Source organism: Sciurus carolinensis, chromosome 12 (assembly GCF_902686445.1).
Source record: "Sciurus carolinensis chromosome 12, mSciCar1.2, whole genome shotgun sequence".
NCBI lineage: Eukaryota > Metazoa > Chordata > Mammalia > Rodentia > Sciuridae > Sciurus > Sciurus carolinensis.
Window position 1 is genome coordinate 46,241,866 of NC_062224.1, and position 24,124 is coordinate 46,265,989.

Here is a 24,124-nt window from a genome sequence, read left to right on the forward strand (position 1 = left end):
CAACCAACCTGTACTTTTTTTTTTTTTAACTAAAATACAAACACAGTGTTTAAAAATGGATTTTGAAGGCTTAGCAATGCAAGAAAATGTTTTTTGGTTTTTGGTTTTTGGTGCTTGGGTGCTTGGGATTGAATCCAGGACTTCATGCATACCAAGCACATGCTCTACCACTTGGCCATACTCCTACCCCATAAATACATATTTAGAGCAGAATGAAAATCATATATATATATATATATATATATATATATATGTATTATGATTACATGTATTACAAAACCGAAACAAATGAAAAAAGTATAGGGAAGACACTAAGAATGTACTAAGACATTAATAGTATTTTATGTTGACTATTGGAATTATGAATTTTTTCTTTGTTTCACATTTAGTAATGTAATATTAATGGAAATGTAAAAAGTACAAATTTTTAAAGCATGCTATGCATGTGTTTTAAGTAATATATGTGTGTGTAATGTATATATGTAATATATACATATGTATGTATATATATGTATATACGTTATCTAAATGTTGCTATGGTCTTCCAAAATACTTTTTCACATTACTAATATACACTAGTAGAAGTTTTTTGATAAATGAAAAAATAAGATTCCAGAACGCTTCCTTTTAACCTGAAACCATTTTTTGTCCCCTGTTCTGTTTTAAAGGTTGTTATGTTTTATTTAGCCTTTTCTACATTGGGAATAACCATTTTATGATAACCTAAGTGTTGGATAAAAGCCCTTGGGGCCAGGGAATAAAAATGTTCAGGTGATACTGAAAAGGTAAATCTGGGACTAGAGTGCTCCAAGTATAAGATGCGAGTTTGAATTATTTTCAGAAGAAGAAAAATCACGAGATTGTATATTAAGCAGCAATTCACAGCCACAGAGCATGAGAAAAAATATAGAGCGTGGATGAAATTAGGAAATGGAGCAGAGAAGTGTTTGTTTTCTTAGGTTTGTTTGGTTTTGGTTTCAGAAAGGATCTCCCTTTGTTGCTCAGGCTAGCTTCAAACTCATCTTCCTGCCTCAGCCTTCCAAATAACTGTGCTTACAGACTCTGCTACGAAGCCCAGTGGGTTTTGTTTTTTAATTGAATAGTCATTGAAACTAATGGATGGGATTTTAATTAATGCAGAAATTGTAGACAAGGAAAAGCTGGAGATGGCAGGCAACAGGACAGAGAGAGTAATGGATTAAACTGGGAACATTGTGAATCATTTAGAAGGGAAGAGAGGCAAAAGGTAGAAATAGAATCTGTTGAAAGTATACCCATTTTTATGGCATTGAAACCAAAATGTGTGTGGCACTTGGCAGCAGGTAAGACTCAAGAAAAAAAAAAAAGAAATGTGAGGAATCCAAAATGATCTTTAAATTTTATCAATTTTCCATAAACCTGATTAGTTTAAAGATGATTTTGTTACAGCGTGTAGACAAGTCTAAAAATGGTGGAAATAGGATCATTTCTAAAGTAATGAATTAAATCCAAGCTGAAGTGCTGACAGCCAGGCTGATTGAAAAGAACAAAATAATGATCAGTTTCACAATATTTATTAATATCATAGAAAGGTAAATGACAGTCTCTTTATTTTGTGGTATTTATTTTGCTGCTGAGTGTCATTTATTACCAAATGATGCAGTTCTTTTTTGACATGCTTTCATCTTCATCAGGATGCTATACCTCACTGGTCTTGGTGACCTCTTCGTTTCTGTTAAACTCGAAAGCCAGGCTGGAAATTCCAAGAACATTCTATTTGATAGAAAAAGAGCCAAATATTTTTCTTACAACTATATCTTAGATATTTGTGCTAATAAAAAAATGAAAGAATGGCTGTGTGTTAAAACTTCCTGAAAACTTGGGTCTTTTTATACTTAGATGAAATTTATAAAAGCATCATTGTCAACATAATGCATTGATAGTGTTGAAAATTATTATTTTCTAGGACTTCTTATCTATAGGTGATAAAACTTGAAAAAACGTTGAAATATCTGTAAAGTCTCTGAACCTAATACTTGAGAAATTCAAGAGACAGGCATTTTTCTTTCTTTTTTTTTCACTTTACTTAAAATATTTTAAAAGTCATTTTAGGAGTAGTACAGTCCTCCCCAAAACACAACCAGGCAATCTGTACAAATCATAGGAAATTTATATTTGGTCAGTTAACTGTCACTTTTAGTTATGGAAATGTGTATTAGTGGCAAAAGCAGTAACTATTACTTGAAGTTTTAAAAATCAGTGACTAAACTTATTGAAACACTGGAAGGTAAAGTTGAGAAATTTTTCCAGAAAGTACAAAAAAGGAAAGAGAAATGGAAAATGAAAAAAATAAAGTACAATCATCCTAGGAAGATTGACATCTGAATAATAGGAGTTCAAGGTCAGAGAGAGAGAACAGAGAAAAATAAACAAGGAAATCCAAGAAAAATAGTTTAAAGAAATGTCCCAGGAACTGAAATGCACAAGATTCCAGATTGATAGTGCCCATCAAACACTTGGGGAACGAATCAAAATAGACTAATACACTTTGTTGTAAAATTTCTAAACATTGTTTCCATAGAGAAGAAATAATGAAAACAAATTACATACGAAGGACCACAAATCACAGTGGCTTTGAACTTCTTCACACCAACATTGGAAACCAGAACTCAGTGGAGCAGTACCTTCAAATTTCAACCTGGAATTCTGTACTTAGAAAAATTGGAGGAAAAGTATGGAGGTATAAATACTAGCCTAATCAGCTATAAAATTTTAAAGTGCTTATCTCTAAGGAAAAGGATGCAGTGGCTGAATTTTTAAAATAAAGTTATAGGGAAACATTTAATGTAACTTTGGTTAAAATTTTTTAATTAAAAAGGAAAAAGGGGTTTGGGGTTAGGGCTCAGTGGTATAGTGCTCGCCTAGCACGTGTGAGGCACTGGGTTCAATCTTCAGCATCACGTGAAAACAAATAAATAAAGTTATTGTGTCCATCTGCTACTAAAAAAAAAAATTTTTAAAAAGAGGGAAAGATTATTCTAGCAGCACAGAAAGAGTAGATTGGAAAGATATAGGACTAGAGGAAGGAAATTATGAGGAATTATAAGGCAGGAAGGTGAGGATGGAACAAAAGTGATGGCTTTGGAAAAACTTCACATGAGTAGGGACAGGATACCTAGCATGCTTCAAGCCCTGGTTTCCATCCATAGCAGCGCAAAGAAAGAAAGAAGCACATTTGAAGGGAGGAGCTGCATTTACTTTAGAAGTTGGAGGTGGTCAGTTGGAATGCATAGTAGGCAGAGAACATTTTGCCCTGGAAACTGAGAAATGGGAATACAAATTTAAAGTTGAAGTTAGAATCACAGAAGTTGTCCTTTATAGAAAACCTGTAAAGAGACAAGAAATAAGGGTCTAGGCTAGAACATGTTTTCCTAAATGAATTTTTTTTTTCTGATGAAAAAAAAAAAATGACGTCCTAAACATTATTTTATTGTATTGTATTGTATGTTGTGTTATTTTTTGAATCAGGGATTGAACCCAGGGTTGCTTAATCACTGAGCCACATCCCTAGCCATTTTTATTTTGAGACGGTCTCACTAAGTTGTTGTAGCTGACCTGGAACTTGAGATCCTCCTACTTCAACCTGCCAAGTTGCTGGAATTATGGGCATGCACCACTATGTTTAACTTCCTCCTGAATATTATTAACCTACCAGTTCAATTATACACACAGCACGCATTAAGGAACATTATATGTGCGTGCATTTTTATAAGGGTAAATGATTAGTTAGCTCTTGTGCTTGAAAATGTTAAGTATATTCTAGTATACTGCTTTTTTGTTTCTTTTATGAAAGAATCCTAGAGCATTTATTAATGTATAGTACTTTTTTTTTTTTTTACAATTTTCAACATATGGTATCCAGTTTAATTCTTCTTTCAACTAAGTGAGTTAAGTATTATTCTCTCTCCCTTTTTAAGTTGCAGAAACTGAAATAAAAAGAGATGAAATAACCTGACCGGAATCACACAATAAGAAATTTTAGTTAAAAATGGACATCTCCCCCAGTTAGTTTATGATCTTTCCAGTGATTTTTTTTAACTTACTGTATACTTGAAATTGGGCTAGACCATTATCTTGAAAATTAGTGATCTAATCTTCTAGCAGTTTTTGATTTGGTGAACAGTCATGTGCCTTTGGTAATATCACCTTAAAAGGTCTAAAAATTCAGGGAAAGTAGGACTACTTCCAAAGTTTCTGCAGCTCTAAGTAGTAGAACAGGAATTTCCTTGAAAGATCTTAAACTAGTTTCCCAGAATGACTCTGTAAACTGTTTTACTCTGTCAGTAACTGATATTTTAAAATATCTGAATTTGAAGAAACACTTTTTTGTTGAATTTATTAACCATGTGCAGCTATTTAAGAAAGTAAGGAGTTTGTCAAACATTACTGCATTGTATTGATGTAAATATCAATGTAAGCATTAAGAATTTACTAAGTAGATCAAAATTTATTCTGTAGATTTTAAGCTTCTCTAATCCTTTAGAATCAAATTGAGAATTTTATTTTCATTCATGTCTTAAATAGGATATATTAAAATAGGAATAAGCATTTATTATAATTCAGCAAATTATTAATTCTATTATTGTCAGGATTTGTGTACTATAATCTTATGCTATTTTAACAAAATGAGCTTTAAAGTATTATAATCTTCTTCATCTTGAGAAACATGACTTCCATCATTGCTTAGAAGTGGTATTTTTTAAAATCAGTGAAATACACCATAACTGCTTTGGAAAATAGGTAGTTGCTTATAAAGTTATACACCACCCAGCAATTCCACTTCTACATTTTTGTGGGGTTTTTTTGTTTTGTTTTTTGGTCCTGGGGATTGAACCTAGGAGCACTTAACCACTGAACCACATCCCCAGCCCTTTTTTATATTTTATTTAGAAACAGGGTCTCACTGAGTTGCTTAGGGCCTTGCTAAATTGCTGAGGCTGACTTTGAACTCGAGATCCTCCTGCCTCAGCCTCCCAGGCCACTGGGATTATAGGCGCACACTACCATGCCTGGCTCCACTCCCTCATTTTTACCCTAGAGATTTGAAAACATATATCTACACAAAAGATGGGCACAAGTATTTATATTTATTTATGATAACCAAAAAGTGGCAACAACTCAAATGTCCATATCAGTGGATGAATGGATAAACAAATTGTATTACAGTCATATAGTGGGATGCTATTATTAAACCAAGTCTATTTTACAATGAACTACAGTATAGAATAGTCATTCATAGACTCACTGACTGTAATTCTAACTTCAAACCTAAAATCTTTTGGGACTATCACCCTGCTCTGCTTTAGAATCCAGAGGCACAAGATCATAGTAGGATCAAAACTGGAAGATGGCCTGTCAAAGGAACAGCTACCCAAACATGGCAGGTTATAGTAGTATTTCAGTGAATAAAGCAGAGCCTGTTTAAGACACCAAAAGACTCGTTACTGTTTTCATATATTTCCATTTCTCTATTTTTACATTTCAAGTTTTCCTGGCCAAATTTATTACATTATTACATTTATCTGAATGACAGTATGTCTGTCTGGTGATGTATGACATGTTTATTCCCTTGGAAATCGCTTCCTGGAAATAATCATCTAGACTGACATCTACATTGTAATTCTATGATTGGTACCCACATATACAAGAGCATGCACTTATCACACTAACTCACAACATGGGCTAATGTTAATAAGCTTATTGAGCATGGAACAAATGATTATCTTTTATTCTCTAAGGTCTTTATCTAAATTTATTTTTAGGAACCTTGGCAAGGCAGCATAACAAAGAAGGCAATGTCTGCCTTAGGCTTCCTGAGCAAGGAGTAAATGGAAAATTTCCATTTCTAGCACCATCAAGCTGTCACTTTCCCAAGTAACCAATTCACTTAATTTTCATTTTTAATCAACTCTGTTTAAATATAACATATTAACTAAAATTAAAAGTAATCATATGAGTGATTTATAAAGCTCATTATATTAGATCTTGCCATAATTGATGGCATTCACTGTGGGTATTCTTCAGTTTTTGTCCCTTTCTGATAGATTTTTCTGCTTAATATACTTTTTAGCAATTCAAGAAACAAAAGTCAGGTTATAATTTTATGGATTATTATATACTGTGAAGGACACAGTGACTACTACTATGGTACCATGGTGCCTTTTGTAAAAATGCACATTGACTTTTCTTGTGTGAATTTTGGAAAAAAACATTAGATTTATGTGACTAATGCATCTTTTCCTCTTAACATTTACATAATGAAGTATCATCCAGGCTAGTCAGAAAATGTAATATTGTGACTATTCAGTTATTTTATTTGATAAGTGTTAGGTATATTAATTATAAAATGTTTTTATTTTTCATAATTACAATAGAATGAAGCTATAACAGTGCTATACTTGACAGCAAAAGATAGTATGGCTCTTATAGTGATACATGCATATCCATGATTATAGTAGCACAATTCACCGTACCCAAACTATGGAACCAGCCTAGGTATCTGTCAGTGGATGAATGGTAAAGAAAATGCATATAAATGCAATGGAATTATATTCCACCATAAAGAAGAATTAAATTATATCATTTGCAGGAAAATGAATAGAAGCCTTGAGAACATCAACTTAACATTAAGTGAGATAAGCCAAACTCACAAAGTCAAAGTCATATATTTTGTCTCATATGTTGAAGCTAGAGAGGAAAAAGAAAAGACAGGGGCCGTCATCTCATGAAAATTGAAGGGGGATTAGTAGAGTAAAGGGACAGGGCGGAGGAAAAGAAAAGGGGAAATACTGGGGAATGATAGTGGCCAAATAATATTGTTAGATACATGTAAAAATATATAACAATGAATTCCACCATTGTATATAATTATAATGCATCAATAAAAAATATGGAAAACCAAAATGCAGTATGACTTTCAGTGAGTGTTCTACTTTAGATACCATGATATTGGGCATACAGTTAAAATTATTTTGATACCCCAAATAGCCAGAACACCCTTGAGCACAAAGAACAAAAATGGAGGTATTTTATTATGTTACCTGATTTCAAAATACTCTACAATACTGTAGTAACTAAAACAGCATTGTATTAGCATTAAAACAGACACATAGACAAATGGAATAGAATTTGAGTGCCTAGAAATAACCTCAAGTGTGTATAGCCAACTGATTTTCAACGGGGTGCTAACACTGGAGAATGGAAAGACTTCAATACATGGTGCTAAGGATATGGGGTGTCCACATGCACAAGAATGAATCAGACCCTTACCTCTGACCAGTTACAAAATCAACTCAAAATGGATTGAAAGTTTAAGTAAGATGTGAAATAATGAAACTATTAGAATGTGACATAGGGGAGAAGATACTTCAGGACATTAGAACAGGCAAGGAGTCTAGGTCAAGAGCCCAAAAACCACAGAAAACAAAAACAGACAAATGATTACACTAAAAAGCTTCTGCATAGCAAAGGGAACAATCAGAATGAAGATACAATCTACAGAAATAGGAAAAAATATTTGCAAATTGTAAGCTGATAAGGAATTGATATCTAGAATATATCAATAATTAACACAATTAAAAAATGGGCAGTGTTGAGGCAGGAGGATCGCGAGTTCAAAGCCAGCCTCAGCAACTTAGCTAAGCACTTAGCAACTCAGCAAGACCTGTCTCTAAATAAAGTACCAAAAAGGACTGAGGATGTGGCTCAGTGGTTAAGCCGCCCTTGGGTTCAATCCCCAATAACAGTAACAACAACAACAACAACAAAATGGGTAGTGTACCTAAATAGATATTTCTCAAAAGAAGACATAGAAATGACAAACAGGTATATGTAAAATGCTCAGCATCACTAATGATCAGGGAAATGGCAAATCAAAACCACAGTAAGATATCATCTCCCCCTGGTAAGAATGACTTTATTGAAAAGACAAAAGATAAGTGCTGGTGAACATGTGGAGAAAAGGGAATCCTTTTGCGTGACTGGTAGTAATGTAAGTTAGTAGAGCTACTGTGGAAACCATGAACGTTCCTCAAGAAGTTATAAATAGAACTACTATATAATCCAACAACCCTGCTACTGTACATACATCCAAATGAAATGAAATCAGTATTTTGAACAGACATCTGCATTCACATGCAGTACTGCAACACTGTTGAGGATAATCAAAATACTGAATCAATGGAAGTATCTGTCAGCTAATCAATGACTAAAGAAAAGGTGGCACACATACATGATGGAATATTATTCAACCATAAAAAGGTTGAAATCCTATGATTTGTGACAACAGGGATGGGAATGGAGATCCTTATGTTCAATGAATAAGCCAGGCACAGAAAGACAGATACCTAGTGATCTCACTCGTGTGGAATAGAAAAAAAAACTTCTCATAGAAGTTGAGAAGTGTAATGGTTACTAAAGGATGGAGTGTAGGGGAGAGGGAGGGATAGGGAAATGTTGATCAGTGAGTACCAAGTTATAGTTGAATAGGAGGAAGAAGCTATTGCCTGGTAGGGTACTATAGGTAACAGTTATGTACTGTATATCTCAAAAGCTAGAATAAACAGTGTTGAATGTTTTCACCATGAAGAAATGGTAGATGATTGAGGAGATAAATATGTTTAGCCTAATTTAAGCATTACAGAGTACATACATATATTGAAATCCCACATGGTATCCCATTAATATGTATAATTTTAAGTTGTGTATCAGTTTATAAAATAAAAATATAAATAACTGTGATTATCCTCCTTTTCTATTACATTATAGTGTTTCAAAATAATTTTAAAACTGTATTTTTCTGATTGCAAAAGTAGTATTTATTCATTGGGGAAATTTTGTAATATTCCAATAAGCATAAAAAAGGAAATAAAGTAATAATTTAATGCCTGACTCAGAGATAACTACTTTTAATAGTTGCTACTTTTTCTCATGAATATATGGAAAAAATTGACCCATACTACTTGATAACCAATGCTTTGATACAAGAACATATCATAAGCATTTTTTACATTTAAAAATTTTAAGAAACATTTTTAAAATAACTTCTTTATAAAAATATACCCTGCTTTATTGAGGAGTTTTAGATTAATTTTACTTACTTTTTGACAGTTTCTAACCACAATCAAGATAATGAATACACCTTTTGCCTCAAAAGATATTTCTTGTGCCCACCTGACATTTCTTCCCAAACTTCCTTTTCTCTCCTGTCCCCTATAAGTCTGTTTCTGTACTTTATATTTTCCAGAATCTTATATTAGTAACATCATATAGTATATACTCTTTTTTGTCAGCTTCTTTCAAATAACAGTACTTTTGCAGATTCATTCCATTGTAATGTGGATTAATGGTCTGTTTCTTTACCTTGTTTAGCAGTGTTCCATTGTATGTTCACACTTTCCACCTGTTGGTGAACATTTGGGTTGTTTCTGGTTGGGGACTATTACAAATAAAGCTGTTGTGAATGTCCTCTGTACAAGTCTTTGTATGTCTTTTCTGTTGGGTAAGTAGGAAGGGATTAGCTGGATCCCACGGTAGATGTATCTTTAGCTTTTGCAGAAATTACCAAACTGTTTTTCAAAGTAACTACCATTTTACATTGTTACTAGCAGTATATAAGACTTCCATTTCTTCTACTTTCTTGTCAGTACTTAATGTAGTCAGTGTTTTTTTGTGTTTTACTTTCAAACATATTTTCCACCATGTGGAAAATGCCTTTTGTTTTTTCTATAGTTGTAATGCTCTGTGTATCATTAAGTATGTTTAGACAATGTATTATATTGACATTTCCTATACTTTGTAATCTTTATAATCATGTTTTAATGACTGAATTATAGTTTATTAAATGACTATATTACAGTTATATTACCTTTACCTATGTTGTTAAGCATTTTAGTTATTTCTTCCTAAAAAGAATATATGAAACATAATTATCAGGGAGGGCATTTTCAGGGAATCCTAATTTAGACACACATGACTCCATGAGAGTAGAGATTCAGGTAGGGCCCCTGACTCAATGGGTAACTGCATTCCTCTCCAAGTCCAGTCTGGTACATTCAGTAAAGTCCTATCTATAGAAAAGTAAGAAGAGAATTAAAGCATCAATTCTGAATAGTTCAGTTCATGTAATTATAAATAGAATGATAATTTAATGTAAACATAATTTACATTTTGGCATGTATTTAACATGACATCTCAATTATTTTCTAATTATTATTTGTGCTCGGTTATATTTAGGAAAGTTGCCATTCAAGTCAAATTCATCATAATGCAGAATCCTCTGTCAGTACCACCCAAAGATCAAGGTAAGATAAGCTGTACTGAGGAAGATGGTAATGTGTATGTGGTAATAAAATAATTTTAATTGATATATTTAATATCACTACGCTTTAATCATAAGGTGACATTTCCTAGAATTAAAAGCAAACATTGTGATTATATATGAAATTTATGTTCCTTGGTAAGTTGAGCGCCTGTGGATTCCTGAATTATAAGGACATATCTCCTTTATTAGGTTCTTAGCTACTTGAGAACAGGGCCATGTCATTCCATGCAGAATTTCCAGAACCCAGCCCATTTGCTGGTAGTTAGCTGGCATTAATAGATGTCAATGAACTGATGTCATATTGGCTTTACAGAAGTAGAACAACACAGTGGTTTTAGTGAATAGAACACACACACACACACACACACACACACACACACACATTAATACACATAGGGACTCATATGTATAGAAAGAGAATATTTGTACATTTCTTTGACCTGTTTCTTCCATGCCCATTTAAAATAAACAGATTTAAAAACCATTTCCCCTTCATAAAATTGATAGAAATAATTCGTTTTTAACAGGAGCCTCTGGCACTTTCAGAAAAACAGTTTACAGGTGGAAGTAGAGTCCTTTCTTAATGAAAAATAATTAAATTGTCCTCCCTGTAAAGGACATACTCTAACCTATAGGAGAAATGCAAATCTTTCTCCTGCCCCTACTTAATCTTTTCTAAACACAAGAGAAGTTTTGACATGGGTTTAAGAGAAAATGTTATCTTTAAGGATGCAAAAATGAATCTTCTTAGTATAGGATGTAGCTTTTAGTTGGAAGGAGGGAATTTGCTATAAAGAATCCTTAAATGGAGCAAATACTCTTTGATCTCTTTACCAAAGAAAAGGTAGTGTCATAGCTCTTGAAAGTATGGAATCTGGGGTTGGAGATATAGCTCCATGTATACCGAAGTAGAAATCAAGAGCGTGAATTTTCTGAGTTTTCTCTAGTATATCCTTCGGAGGATTACTGCAGTGGTCATTAGCTGATGGAGAGTTTGGAAATTCGATGTCCTAGCTGGTGTTACTTTCTCTACCTAAGCAGCAAACAGGCATGATTGCTTAAAAGAAAGAATAATGGATCAAGTGTCAGGAAAGCTGGGTTCATTTCCCAGAACCCTTTCCCATCATCTGTGGAAAGTCAGACAAGTTATTTTGCCCCTAAGCCTCAATTTCTGTATTATAAAAACTAGGAACTGGGCACACACTTGTAATCTCAGTAACTCGGGAGGTTGAGTGCAAAACCAGCCTCAGCAACTTAGCAAGGCCCTAAGCAACTTAGGGAGACCCTGTCTCTAAATAAAATATAAAAAGGGATGGGGATGTGGCTTAGTGGTTAAGTGCTCCTGGGTTCAAATTCTGATGCCAAAAGAGAAGGCAGTGACGGGGCTAGAATTTTTAGACATCCCTTTCTGGCTCTCAGATGTTATAAGTCTGTGCACTGAGTAACTGAGCAATGAGCTGCCTCTCTGTTAGCTGATAAAGGGAAATAAAGCGTGTCAAACTTGTCACCCCTCACATCTCTTGCCTGCTTTGCCTCCATCAGGGTTGGTTGTTTTGTTTTTGTGTGTCTGCCTCTGGACTATTGTGTAATCTCAATTATTTCCATTTACATGGCCAGAAAATAAGACTCCTTGAGCCAACTAGGCAGAAATTCAGTAGTCCTATTAACTTTCTCATCAGTCTTTTCTAGGACCAATACACTTAAGCCCCAAACCTGGAATTTGACAAAGAGCTAAAAACCTAAAAGAACTCAATTAGCCATGTGCCTCCAATGAGATAGTCACTCAACCTACAACTTTCATCCCTTATTTTATTTAGTCCTCACAATAAATTGGATATAAATCTTTATTTTTTTATTTGTTCAGGACATGTAATCATATATGCACGTAGGGTAATAATGTCCAATTCATTCTACTATCATTTCTAGCCCATACCCCATTCCCTCCCTTTACTCCCCCTCAGTCTAATCCAAAGTACCTCTATTCTTCCCTAGCCCCCACCCTTTGTGAATTAGCATCCACATATCAGAGAAAAGATTCAGCCTTTGGTTCTTTGGGATTGGCTTATTTTGCTTAGCATGATAGTCTCCAGTTCCATCCATTTTCTGGCAGATACCATAATTTCATTCTTCTTTAAAGGCTGAATAATATTCCATTGTGTAAATATATCACAATTTCTTTATCTGTTGAAGGGGACACCTACGTTGGTTCCATGGCTTAGCTATTGTGAATTGAGCTGCTATAAACATTGATATGGCTGCATTCCTGTAGTGTGCTGATAAATTTTTACTTTAAACATTTATGGAGATTAGTTACTTTTGCCAGAATCATCAACCAATAAGTCACTGATCCAAGATTTGAACCCAGAGCTATTTAAAAGTAAAGCTACTTATCCCCAGTGTCACATTATAAATTTATAAACTTTTCTAATAATTTTTTGATCAACCTTTTTTTTCTTCTTGGATTAATGCTTAATTAGATACATAAATGCTTAAAGTGATCTTAAATCAAAGTAGGCATAAATTATCACATACCTTGAAGAATCACTTCATTAAAGAAAAGCAATGTATATGATACCAATGTATGTAATGTCTGATTATTTGTTAATTTCCTTATTAATTTCATTCAAGTGCTTTCTGTGCATCCTGGATAATACTAATATTGTTTAGCAAAGAAAAATATCAGATTTATTCATTACGATGGCTTATGTTTCTGTCAGAAAACATACTCTTATGTGACGTGATTAATAGCGCATGCTATTAATTAAATGCTGATTTATTTACTTAACAAACTATTGATAGTCGTTTATAAATGTGGGACTTTTGAATTTCTGACTTATAAAAACATACACATTTAAGTATGAAATTCAAGTGGGACATCACCAACAGATGTTAGGGCTTAAGGGAAATACATTCCACCAGCATAATTATTCCTTACCAAACATTCATATGGTGGAAACTGGTTTAAGGATGATCGAGGTTATTCTTCCTAGGAATGATGTCAGAGGTTATAAGATATTCAAAGATAAATCATGAAGAGCCTGGACTTTCAGACAACACAGAATTCTATTGAAATGGTAGACATGTATATAATTAACTAGATTAAAGCATGATGAATGCTACATTAGAAGTGAGTATGACGTATTTTGGAAACCTGGGTGAAGACACAGTTGATTAAGCCAGAGATTTTGAGACTGGTGAAGAGATGACATTTGCTCAGGACATTATATATAGGTCATCCAGATAATTTAGTGACCAGAGATACAGATTTAAAACTAGGAAGAACTAGCCACATTATTAATACAGAAAACTAATGAGAGATTATAGTTCCTTCTATTTAAATGGGGGAAAAGAGAATATTCTTTGAGATATAGACACAGTGGGTCTTAATGGCCCCCTGCAGAACCATGACATTTAACTAAGCATGCTCTCCAGCCACTACTAATCTCAGAGAAAGAGCTTTAACCATGTAACATCACTCTGATGATGAATTTATACATTTACAATTTTTCATTATAATTTAATGTTGTCATTGTTCCTTTATGTGTGAGACTATTATTTATTTTAAACATTTAGGGAGATTAAAATAATCTCCATCAATTTATAAGACTTCTCTTCAGTTTTCTATCTCTTGCCTTCAGCATTTGGAAATAAGATTTCCTATAACTTTCCTGCTGTTTAAGAGTCTTCATTTAAGTCCAGTTGAGGAAATATTTTATCAAAGTCACTCAAAATTCTAAGTCATTTGCAAGTTTCACAGTTCAGTTTTGAAGCTTCTAAGGCAAGGTCTGTTGCAGGTGAGAAAGGTCTTCTTCAATAGGTCTTCTACAATTTTTCTCAACTCTGTCATAACATTTGTATTGCTTAAATGTAGTTTTCACATCGTGAGCATTATTTCTACTTAATGAGAACACTAAGAAGTGGGTGGGGAAAGAGCAGCTGCTTTGAGGTGTTGACACAGTGGGTCTAAATGGCCCCTCCAGAATCACTGCATTGAGCTTAGCCTGCTCTCCAGCTACTACTAATTTTCAAAATTTGTTCATTATTTGACTGTAAAGCTACAATCATTACTATAATTCCAATTCATTTTTAGATATTATTTTGAAAAGCCTGAATTTTCTTATTTGATCAAATATTTTTAAAATAAATAGGACCCTGTCAAAATATATTGTCTTATGTCTTATAAACATAAGTTTATACTTAGGTTGTACAGGCCTAAATAATTTGGTATTAGTGAAGATAGCGTTTTAAAACTCAAGGAACACTTAGGATATCTAGTGAATATTTGTTTTTATGTCTTTTAAAAAAAAATGCAGGGGGAAGATCTTACTTAACTTGGAAACTTAGTATTAATTAGGTCTTTTATAAAGTTCTTAACAAACTTTCTAGTTTTTGCAAAGTTTTAAGCACCCTGGCATGTAATGGATTCTCAAATGCTTATTAGATTATGTTGTAGATGCTTTAAACTCTCACTTTTTAATAAATCATATCAGTCACTGTGAAAATGTTTTAAACTCTTTTTTTTTTTTTTCTTTTTAATGAAACACCAAGCAGGAGTTCTGAGGTCAATGAAAGCAAATGTTCCTTAACCAATTTTTATTGCCTTTGAAGAGGCAACAAGCAAGGAGCCAAAGGGGGGAAGTAAAACCCAGACTCAGCTCTGCTCTTTTATCACTGTTTTAGTGAATAATACTGGGCTGCCTATACTAGGAGTTTACTTTATGAGGACTTAACCTAAAAGTAGTTTCTCTTGTCTAACCACAATTTCACTTTTTTTTTAACCTGATATAAAAACGATTTTCTTAAGCCTCCTTCCTAGGTTTTCTTTTCCTCCTCCACATCTCTGCTCTCTCTCTTCTCAATCTGGTTAAAGAAAATTAAGCTGGGCTGCTAAACACTGGTGATTCTTCTGCTCTTAGGCTCTGTAATGTCAAAATCAATAAACCTTAGTCCCCTCACCTGTCCAATGGGCATAATAATTCTAGTTCTGTGATAGTTAAGTGTGAGGTAAGGTACAACCAGTTCTCATTATTTGCAGTAGTTATATTCTATAAAGTTTGAGAACAAATATTTTAGCAAACACTGAACCATGGCTCCTGGGACATATACAAGGTTAGGTTTCTATAGGCCTCTGTTTACAACATTTTTGACAACCATCAATGCATAATCTTATTTTATGTGTGTTTCTGTTTGCAGACACTTTACTTAATATATACTGTTGATTCATTAACATTGAACTTACAAACATAGCACTATAACTTATGCCTCAGCAAAGCTTATCTTTCTCCATAAGGCACACTGCAGATTTCTTGTGCTTACGAACACTAGATAGAACTTCAACACTATGATTGAGGGTCTTTCTAAATGGTGAAACTGAAGACTCTTTCCACGGGGCGATCCAAGATGGCGGACTAGAGGATGACTGCATTCCGAGTCACTCCAGAACCCAGGAGTTAAGAAGGGGAGGCATTGAGAGACACGGACTAAAATAGAGCCACGGGTGAGTCTGCCCACTGGGTAAAGCTTGGCCCGGGTGGCAGGCCCTGATAGAGATGGCTTATCGGAGCAGGGCAGGGCAGCTAGAGTCTTCCACAGGCAGCCCTGCGCACACCGGCGGTGGGCCCCTCCCACACAGCCAGCTTCTCCAGGTTCTCTGAGCAGGCCCCCTAGTGAGAGCCTTTCTGATCAGAACAAGCTCCAAGTCCCGGAGCCAGCGCAGCGTACTCGGGCCCGCAAGTGGCTTCAGGGACCAGGAGAGGGCAGCCAGAGACTTCCCCAAGCAGCCTGGCCCCCTGCAGGGGGAGGCGCCTTTCAAGGCTAGCTTCTCGGAGTAGACCGCCCAGTGAGAGCCTTTCTACATACAGCCAGCCACAAGTCCCCGAGCCAGCGGAGAGCTTTGATCCGCAAGCAGCCTCTGGGATCAGGGCCGGGCAGCCAGAGACTTCTCCAGGCGGCTCTGCCCACTCCGGCCGCAGGCTCTTTCCACGTGGTGATCCAAGATGGCGGCCTAGAGGGTGACTACATCTCCAGTCGCTCCAGAACCCAGGACTCAAGAAGGGGAGGCATTGAGAGACTTGGACAAAAATAGAGTCACGGGGTGAGTCTCCCCCACTGGGCGAAACTTGGCCTGGGCGGCAGGCACAGATAGGGGTGGCTTATCAGAGCAGGGCAGGGCAGCTAGAGTCTTCCCCAGGTAGCCTTCCACACTCCGCGGTGGGCTCCTCCCACACGGCCAGCTGCAGGGTGCAGGCCCCCAGTGAGAGCCTTTCCACACAGAGCCAGCTCCAAGCCCTGGAACCAGTAGGGGGCTAGGGGCAGCTTTCTTCGGAAGCACTGCATTATCAAGTTCCTCCAAGACTTCAGGCTACTGAAGGCTGGGAGGTGATACTCTGGAAATCTACTGGGACACTATAAGCCAATAGAGGAAATCTGCAATATCTCAGGGTCCCACTGACAACTGACCAATATGAGAAAACAAGGGAAGAAAATGTCCCAAACAAACCTAGTACTACATCAATAAAACCCAATGACAGCACAGCAGAAGAAATGTCAGAAAGGGAGTTCAGAATGTACATAATTAAAACAATCAGGGAAGCAAATGAGGAGATGAAAGAGCAAATGCAGGCATTGAAGGAGGAGATGAAAGAGCAAATGCAGGCATTAAATGATCGCACCAATCAACAGTTAAAAGACCGAATACGGGAAGCAAGAGATCATTTCAATAAAGAGTTAGAGATACTGAAAAAAAAAAACAAACTGAAATCCTTGAAATGAAGGAAACAATAAACCAAGTTAAAAACTCCATAGAAAGCATAACCAATAGGATAGAACACCTGGAAGACAGAACCTCAGACATTGAAGACAACATATTTAATCTTGAAAACAAAGTTGGCCAAACAGAGAAGATGGTAAGAAATCATGAACAGAATCTACAAGAATTATGGGATATCATGAAAAGGCCAAGTTTAAGAATTATTGGGATTGAGGAAGGCTTAGAGAAACAAACCAAAGGAATGAACAATCTATTCAATGAAATAATATCAGAAAATTTCCCAAATCTGAAGAATGAAATGGAAAAGAAATGGAAAATGAAATGGAAAAGTACAAGAGGCTTATAGAACTCCAAATATACAAAATTACAACAGACCCACACCAAGGCACATTATTATGAAAATACCTAACATACAAAATAAAGACAGAATTTTAAAGGCCACGAGAGAAAAGAATCAAATTACATTCGGGGGAAACCAATAAGAATATCAGCAGATTTTTCAATCCAGACCCTAAAACCTAGAAGGGCCTGGAACAACATTTACCAAACCCTGAAAGAAAATGGATGCCAACCAAGAATCTTATACCCAGCAAAACTTACCTTCAAATGTGACGATGAAATAAGATCCTTCCATGATAAACAAAAGCTAAAGGAATGTACAAAAAGAAAGCCAGCATTACAGAACATTCTCAGCAAAATATTCCATGAGGAAGAGATGAAAAACAACGATGCAAATCAGCAACAGGAGGCGCTAGCCTGAAGGAATTGCCAAATAAAGGAGAAACCAAATCATGTCAAAAAACAAATATGAGTCAAATGACTGGGAATACAAATCATATCTCAATAATAACCCTGAATGTTAATGGCCTGAACTCATCAATCAAAACACATAGACTGGCAGATTGGATTAAAAAGAAAAATCCAACAATATGCTGTCTGCAAGAGACTCATCTCATAGAAAGAGATACCCATAGACAAAGGTGAAAAGATGGGGAAAAACATACCATGCACACGGACACAGCAAAAAAACTGGAGTATCCATCCTCATTTCAGAAAATGTGGACTTCAAGCCAAAACTAGTCAGAAGGGATAAAGAAGGACATTACATGCTGCTTAAGGGAAGCATAAATCAGCAAGACATAACAATCATAAATATCTATGCCCCGAACATTGGCTCATCCACATACGTCAAACAAATCCTTCTCAATTCCAGAAATCAAATAGACCACAACACAATAATACTAGGCAATTTTAACACACCTGTCTCACCACTGGATAGATCTTCCAAACAAAAATTGAATAAAGAAACCATAGATCTCAATAACACAATCAACAATTTAGACTTAACGGACATATATAGAATATACCATCCACCAAAGAATGAATACACTTTCTTCTCAGCAGCGCATGGATCCTTCTCTAAAATAGACCATATTTTATGCCACGAAGCTACTGTTAGCAAATACAAGAAGATAGAGATACTACCTTGTACTCTATCAGATCATAATGGATTGAAATTAGAAATAAATGACAGAATAAAAAACAGAAACTTCTCTAATACCTGGAGATTAAATAATACACTATTATATGATGAATGGATAACAGAAGACATCAGGAGGGAAATAAAAAAATTCTTAGAAGTAAACGAGAACAAAGACACATCATATCAAAATCTCTGGGACACTATGAAAGCAGTACTTACAGGAAGATTTATTTCATGGGGCGCATTCAAAAAAAGAAGTAGAAATCAACAAATAAACGACATAACACTACAGCTCAAAGCCCTAGAAAAAGAAGAGCAGACCAATACCAAAAGTAGTAGAAGACAGGAAATAGTTAAAATCAGAACCGAAATCAACGAAATTGAAACAAAAGAAACAATTGGAAAAATTAACAAAATAAATAGTTAGTTCTTTGAAAAAATAAACAAAATTGATAAACCCTTAGCCACACTAACAAAGAGAAAGAGGGAGAAAACTCAAATTACTAAAATTCGGAATGAACAAGGAAATATCACACAACAGACACGAGTGAAATACAAAACATAATTAGAAGCTATTTTGAAAATCTATACTCCAACAAAACAGAAAACCTCAAAGACATCAACAAATTTCTAGAGACATATGAATTACCTAAACTGAACGAGGAGGACATACACAACTTAAATAAACCAATTTCAAGCAATGAAATAGAAGAGGTCATCAAAAGCCTACCAACAAAGAAAAGTCCGGGACCAGATGGGTTCTCAGCCGAGTTCTACAAAACCTTTAAAGAAGAGCTCATTCCAATACTCCGCAAAGTATTCCATGAAATAGAAGAGGAGGGAATCCTCCCAAACTCATTCTATGAAGCCAATATCACCCTGATACCTAAACCAGACAGAGACACATCGAGGAAAGAAAATTTCAGACCAATATCCTTAATGAACATTGACGCAAAAATTCTCAACAAAATTTTAGCAAATTACATACAAATATATATTAAAAAGATAGTGCACCAAGACCAAGTGGGTTTTATCCCAGGGATGCAAGGTTGGTTCAACATCCGGAAATCAATAAATGTCATTCACCATATCAACAGACTTAAAGTTAAGAATCACATGATTATTTCAATAGATGCAGAAAAAGCATTCGATAAAATACAGCATCCCTTCATGCTCAAAACACTAGAAAAAATTGGGGTAGTGGGAACATTCCTTAACATTATAAAGGCCATCTACGCTAAGCCCATGGCCAATATCATTCTAAATGGTGAAAAACTGAAAGCGTTTCCCCTAAAAACTGGAACAAGGCAGGGGTGCCCTCTTTCACCACTTCTATTCAACATCGTCTTGAGACTCTAGCCAGAGCAATTAGACAAACCAAAGAAATTAAAGGGATACGAATTGGAAAAGAAGAACTCAAACTATCCCTGTTCGCTGATGACATGATTATATATTTAGAGGAACCTGGAAATTCCACCAGAAAACTTTTAGAACTCATAAGTGAATTCAGTAAAGTAGCAGGTTACAAGATCAATGCTCATAAATCCAATGCATTTTTATACATAAGTGATGAATCTTCAGAAAGAGAAATTAGGAAAACTACCCCATTCACAATAGCATCGAAAAAAATAAAATACTTGGGAATCAATCTCACAAAAGAGGTGAAAGACCTCTACAATGAGAACTACAGAACACTAAAGAAAGAAATTCAAGAAAACCTTAGAAGATGGAAAGATCTCCCATGTTCCTGGATAGGCAGAATTAATATTGTTAAAGTGGCCATACTACCAAAAGTGCTATACCGATTCAATGCAATTCCAATTAAAATCCCAATGATGTACCTTGCAGAAATAGAGCAAGCAATTATGAAATTCATCTGGAAGAATAAAAAACCTAGAATAGCTAAAGCAATCCTCAGTAGCAAGAGCGAAGCAGGGGGTATCGCAATACCAGATCTTCAACTATACTACAAAGCAATAGTAACAGAAATGGCATGGTATTGGTACCAAAACAGACAGATAGATCAATGGTACAGAATAGAGGACATGGACACAAACCCAAATAAATACAATTTTCTCATACTAGACAAAGGGTCCAAAAATATGCAATGGAGAAAAGATAGCCTGTTCAACAAATGGTGCTAGGAAAACTGGAAAACCATATGCAACAGAATGAAATTAAACCCCTATCTCTCACCATGTACAAAACTCAACTCAAAATCGATCAAGGACCTCGGAATCAGACCAGAGACCCTGCATCTTATAGAAGAAAAAGTAGGTCCAAATCTTCAACTTGTTGGCTTAGGATCAGACTTCCTTAACAGGACTCCCATAGCACAAGAAATAAAAGCAAGAATCAACAACTGGGATAGATTCAAACTAAAAAACTTTCTCTCAGCAAAGGAAACTATCAGCAATGTGAAGAGAGAGCCTACAGAGTGGGAGAATATCTTTGCCACTCATACTTCAGATAGAGCGCTAATTTCCAGAATCTATAAAGAACTCAAAAAACTCTACACCAAGAATACAAATAATCCAATCAACAAATGGGCTAAGGAAATGAACAGACACTTCACAAAGAAGATGTACAAGCAATCAACAGATATATGAAAAAATGTTCAACATCCCTAGTAATAAGGGAAATGCAAATCAAAACTACCCTAAGATTTCATCTCACCACAATTAGAATGGCGATTATCAAAATACAAGCAACAATAGGTGTTGGCGAGGATGTGGTGAAAAAGGAACACTCATACATTGCTGATGGGGTTGCAAATTAGTGCAACCACTCTGGAAAGCAGTATGGAGATTCCTCAGAAAGCTTGGAATGGAAACACCATTTGACCCAGCTATCCCACTCCTTGGCCTATACCCAAAGGACTTAAAATCAGCATACTACAGAGATCCAACCACATCAATGTTCATTGCTATTCAATTCACCGTAGCCAGATTGTGGAACCTACCTAGATGCCCTTCAGTTGATGAATGGATAAAGAAACTGTGGCATATATATACAATAGAATATTACTCCGCAATGAAGAATGATAAAATTATGGCATTTGCGGGCAAATGGGTGAAATTGGAGAATATCATGCTAAGTGAGATAAGCCAATCTCAAAAAACTAAAGGACGAATGATCTCGCTGATAAGCGGATGAGGACATATAATGGGGGGTGGGAGGGGTTAGCATTAGGGTTAGGGTTAGGGATAAGGAGTGTGGTGAGAATGAAGGAAAGAAGGACTGTATAGAGGGAAAAGAGGGGTGAGAGGGGTGGGAGGGGTGGGGGGGAAGGGAAAAAAAATAATGAATCAAACATCATTGCCCTATGTAAACGTATGATTACACAAATGGTATGCCTTGACTCCATGTACAAATAGAGAAACAACATTTATCCCATTTGTATACAATAATAATAAAAATAAATGGTGAAACTGACAAGAAATGGCATAAAAATGCAAAAACATGGCACTAAATAGATCATGGAAAAGACCCTTGTTTACATTAGCAGAGCTGAAACAAAAAAGGAGAACACCACCTAGTTTGACCTCAGCTGGGAACTGTGCATGTCAGGTAGCTCAGATTTTTCCCTCTTGTACTCATGTCCATAAATGACCATGAAATGGCATAAGTAGAAATTTCAGGATAATTTGCAGATTAAGAGTTATTTTGGTTCCATAGTTAGCTATTTTGAGTTTAGTTGCTGTAAACATTGATGTGACTGCATCACTGTAGTATGCTAATTTTAAGTCCTTTGGGTATAAACCGAGAAGTGGGATAAAGAAGATATATATGTATACACACATGATGGACTATTACTCAACTTTAAAGAAGAATGAAATTATGGCATTTGCTGGCAAATGGAGTTGGAGGATATCTTGTTAAGTGAAATAAGCCAATCCCCAAAAAACAAAAACTGAACGTTTTCTCTGATATGCGGATGCTAATTCACAATAAGGAAGGGGGCTAGGGAAAAATAGTTTAGATTAGGTAGAGGGGAGTGAAAGGGGAAGGGGCATGGGGGTAGGAAGGATAGTCAAGTGAAACAGACATTATTACCTCATGTACATATATAACTGCATGCCCAATGTGATCCTACAGTTGGTACAATCAGAAGAATGAGAAATTAAACTCCATTTATGTATGATTTATCAAAATGAATAAATGTACTCTACTATCATTATAACTAATTAGAACAAATAATTTCTTTAATTTTCACTTCTATTCTAATTAGTTATACATGACAGTAGAATATATTTCAATTCAGTATACAGGAATGGGGCACACTTATTTCTCTGGTTGTACATGATGTAGAATCCATACCATTCGTGACATCATACAAGTACCTAAATTAATGATGTCAATCTCATTCCACCATCTTTCCCACTCCTCTGCCTCCTTCCCTCCTCTCCCAATCCAAAGTTTCTCCATTCATCCCATCCCTCCCCATTATGGATCAGCATCCACATATCAGAGAAAACATTTGGCCTTTGGTGTTTTGGGATTGGCTTATTTCGCTTAGCATGATATTCTCCAACTACATCCATTTACCTACAAATGCCATAATTATATTCTCCTTTAAGGCTGAGTAATATTCTGTTGTATGTGTATATATATATATATATATATATCTCACTCAGTTTATTGATCCATTCATGTGTTGAAGGGCATCTAGGTTGGTTCCATAGCTTAACTATTGTGAATTGAGCTACTGTAAACATCGATGTGACTGCATCACTGTAGTATGCTGATTTTTAAGTCTTTTGGGTATAGACTGGGGAGTGGGATAGCTGGGTCAAATGGTGGTTTCATTCCAAGTTTTCTAAAGAATCTCCATACTGTTTTCCAGAGTGGTTGCACTAATTTGCAGTTTCACCAGCAATGTATGTGTGTACCTTTTCCCCCACATCCTCACCAACACTTATTGTTGCTTGTATTCTTAATCATTGCCATTCCGACTGGAGTGAGATGATATCTTAGAGTAGTGTTGATTCGCATTTCTCTAATTACTAGAGATGTTGAATATTTTTTCATATATTTGTTGATCAATTATATATCTTCTTTGAAGTATCTGCTCAGTTCCTTAGCCCATTTGTTGACTAGGTTATTTGTTCTTTTTGGTGTTAAGTTATTTTAATTCTTTATATATCCTGGAGATAAGTACTGTCTGGTATGCATGTGGTAGAGATTTTCTCCCACTCTGTAGGCCCTCTCTTCACATTATTGATTGTTTGCTGAGAAGAAGCTTTTTAGTTTGAATCCATCCCATTTGTTGATTAAAAAATAATTAAATAAATAAAAGTAAGACCAGAAAAGGGAGGAAAGAAACAGAGGGAAGGAGGAAGGGAAGGAATGAGGGAGCACTGGGAACTGAAATAGAGCAAATTAAAATCCTGCATGTATGATTATGTCAAAATGAACCCAACTATTATGTATAACTATCATGCACTAATAAGAGCATTTTTTAAAAAAGGAATGTCACTCCCTGTTTGCCCCTCACATTTCTTTGTAGAGC

General features: G+C 35.5%; 1 protein-coding gene across 20 annotated transcripts in view; it reads left to right on the forward strand.

Annotated features, from left to right (window-relative positions):
* Znf438 (zinc finger protein 438) overlaps positions 1–24,124 on the forward strand; it is a 192,563-nt gene that overhangs the window by 137,352 nt on the left and 31,087 nt on the right. For 18 of the 20 annotated variants that reach the window (XM_047521025.1, XM_047521023.1, XM_047521018.1 and 15 more), the window contains one exon: positions 10,273–10,340. The exons of the other annotated variants lie outside the window; for them this stretch is intronic. In XM_047521025.1, coding sequence (XP_047376981.1) covers positions 10,304–10,340 — 37 coding nt within the window. In that variant the 5' untranslated portion in view covers positions 10,273–10,303. The remainder of the gene's footprint in view (positions 1–10,272; positions 10,341–24,124) is intronic. 20 annotated transcript variants of the gene reach the window in all.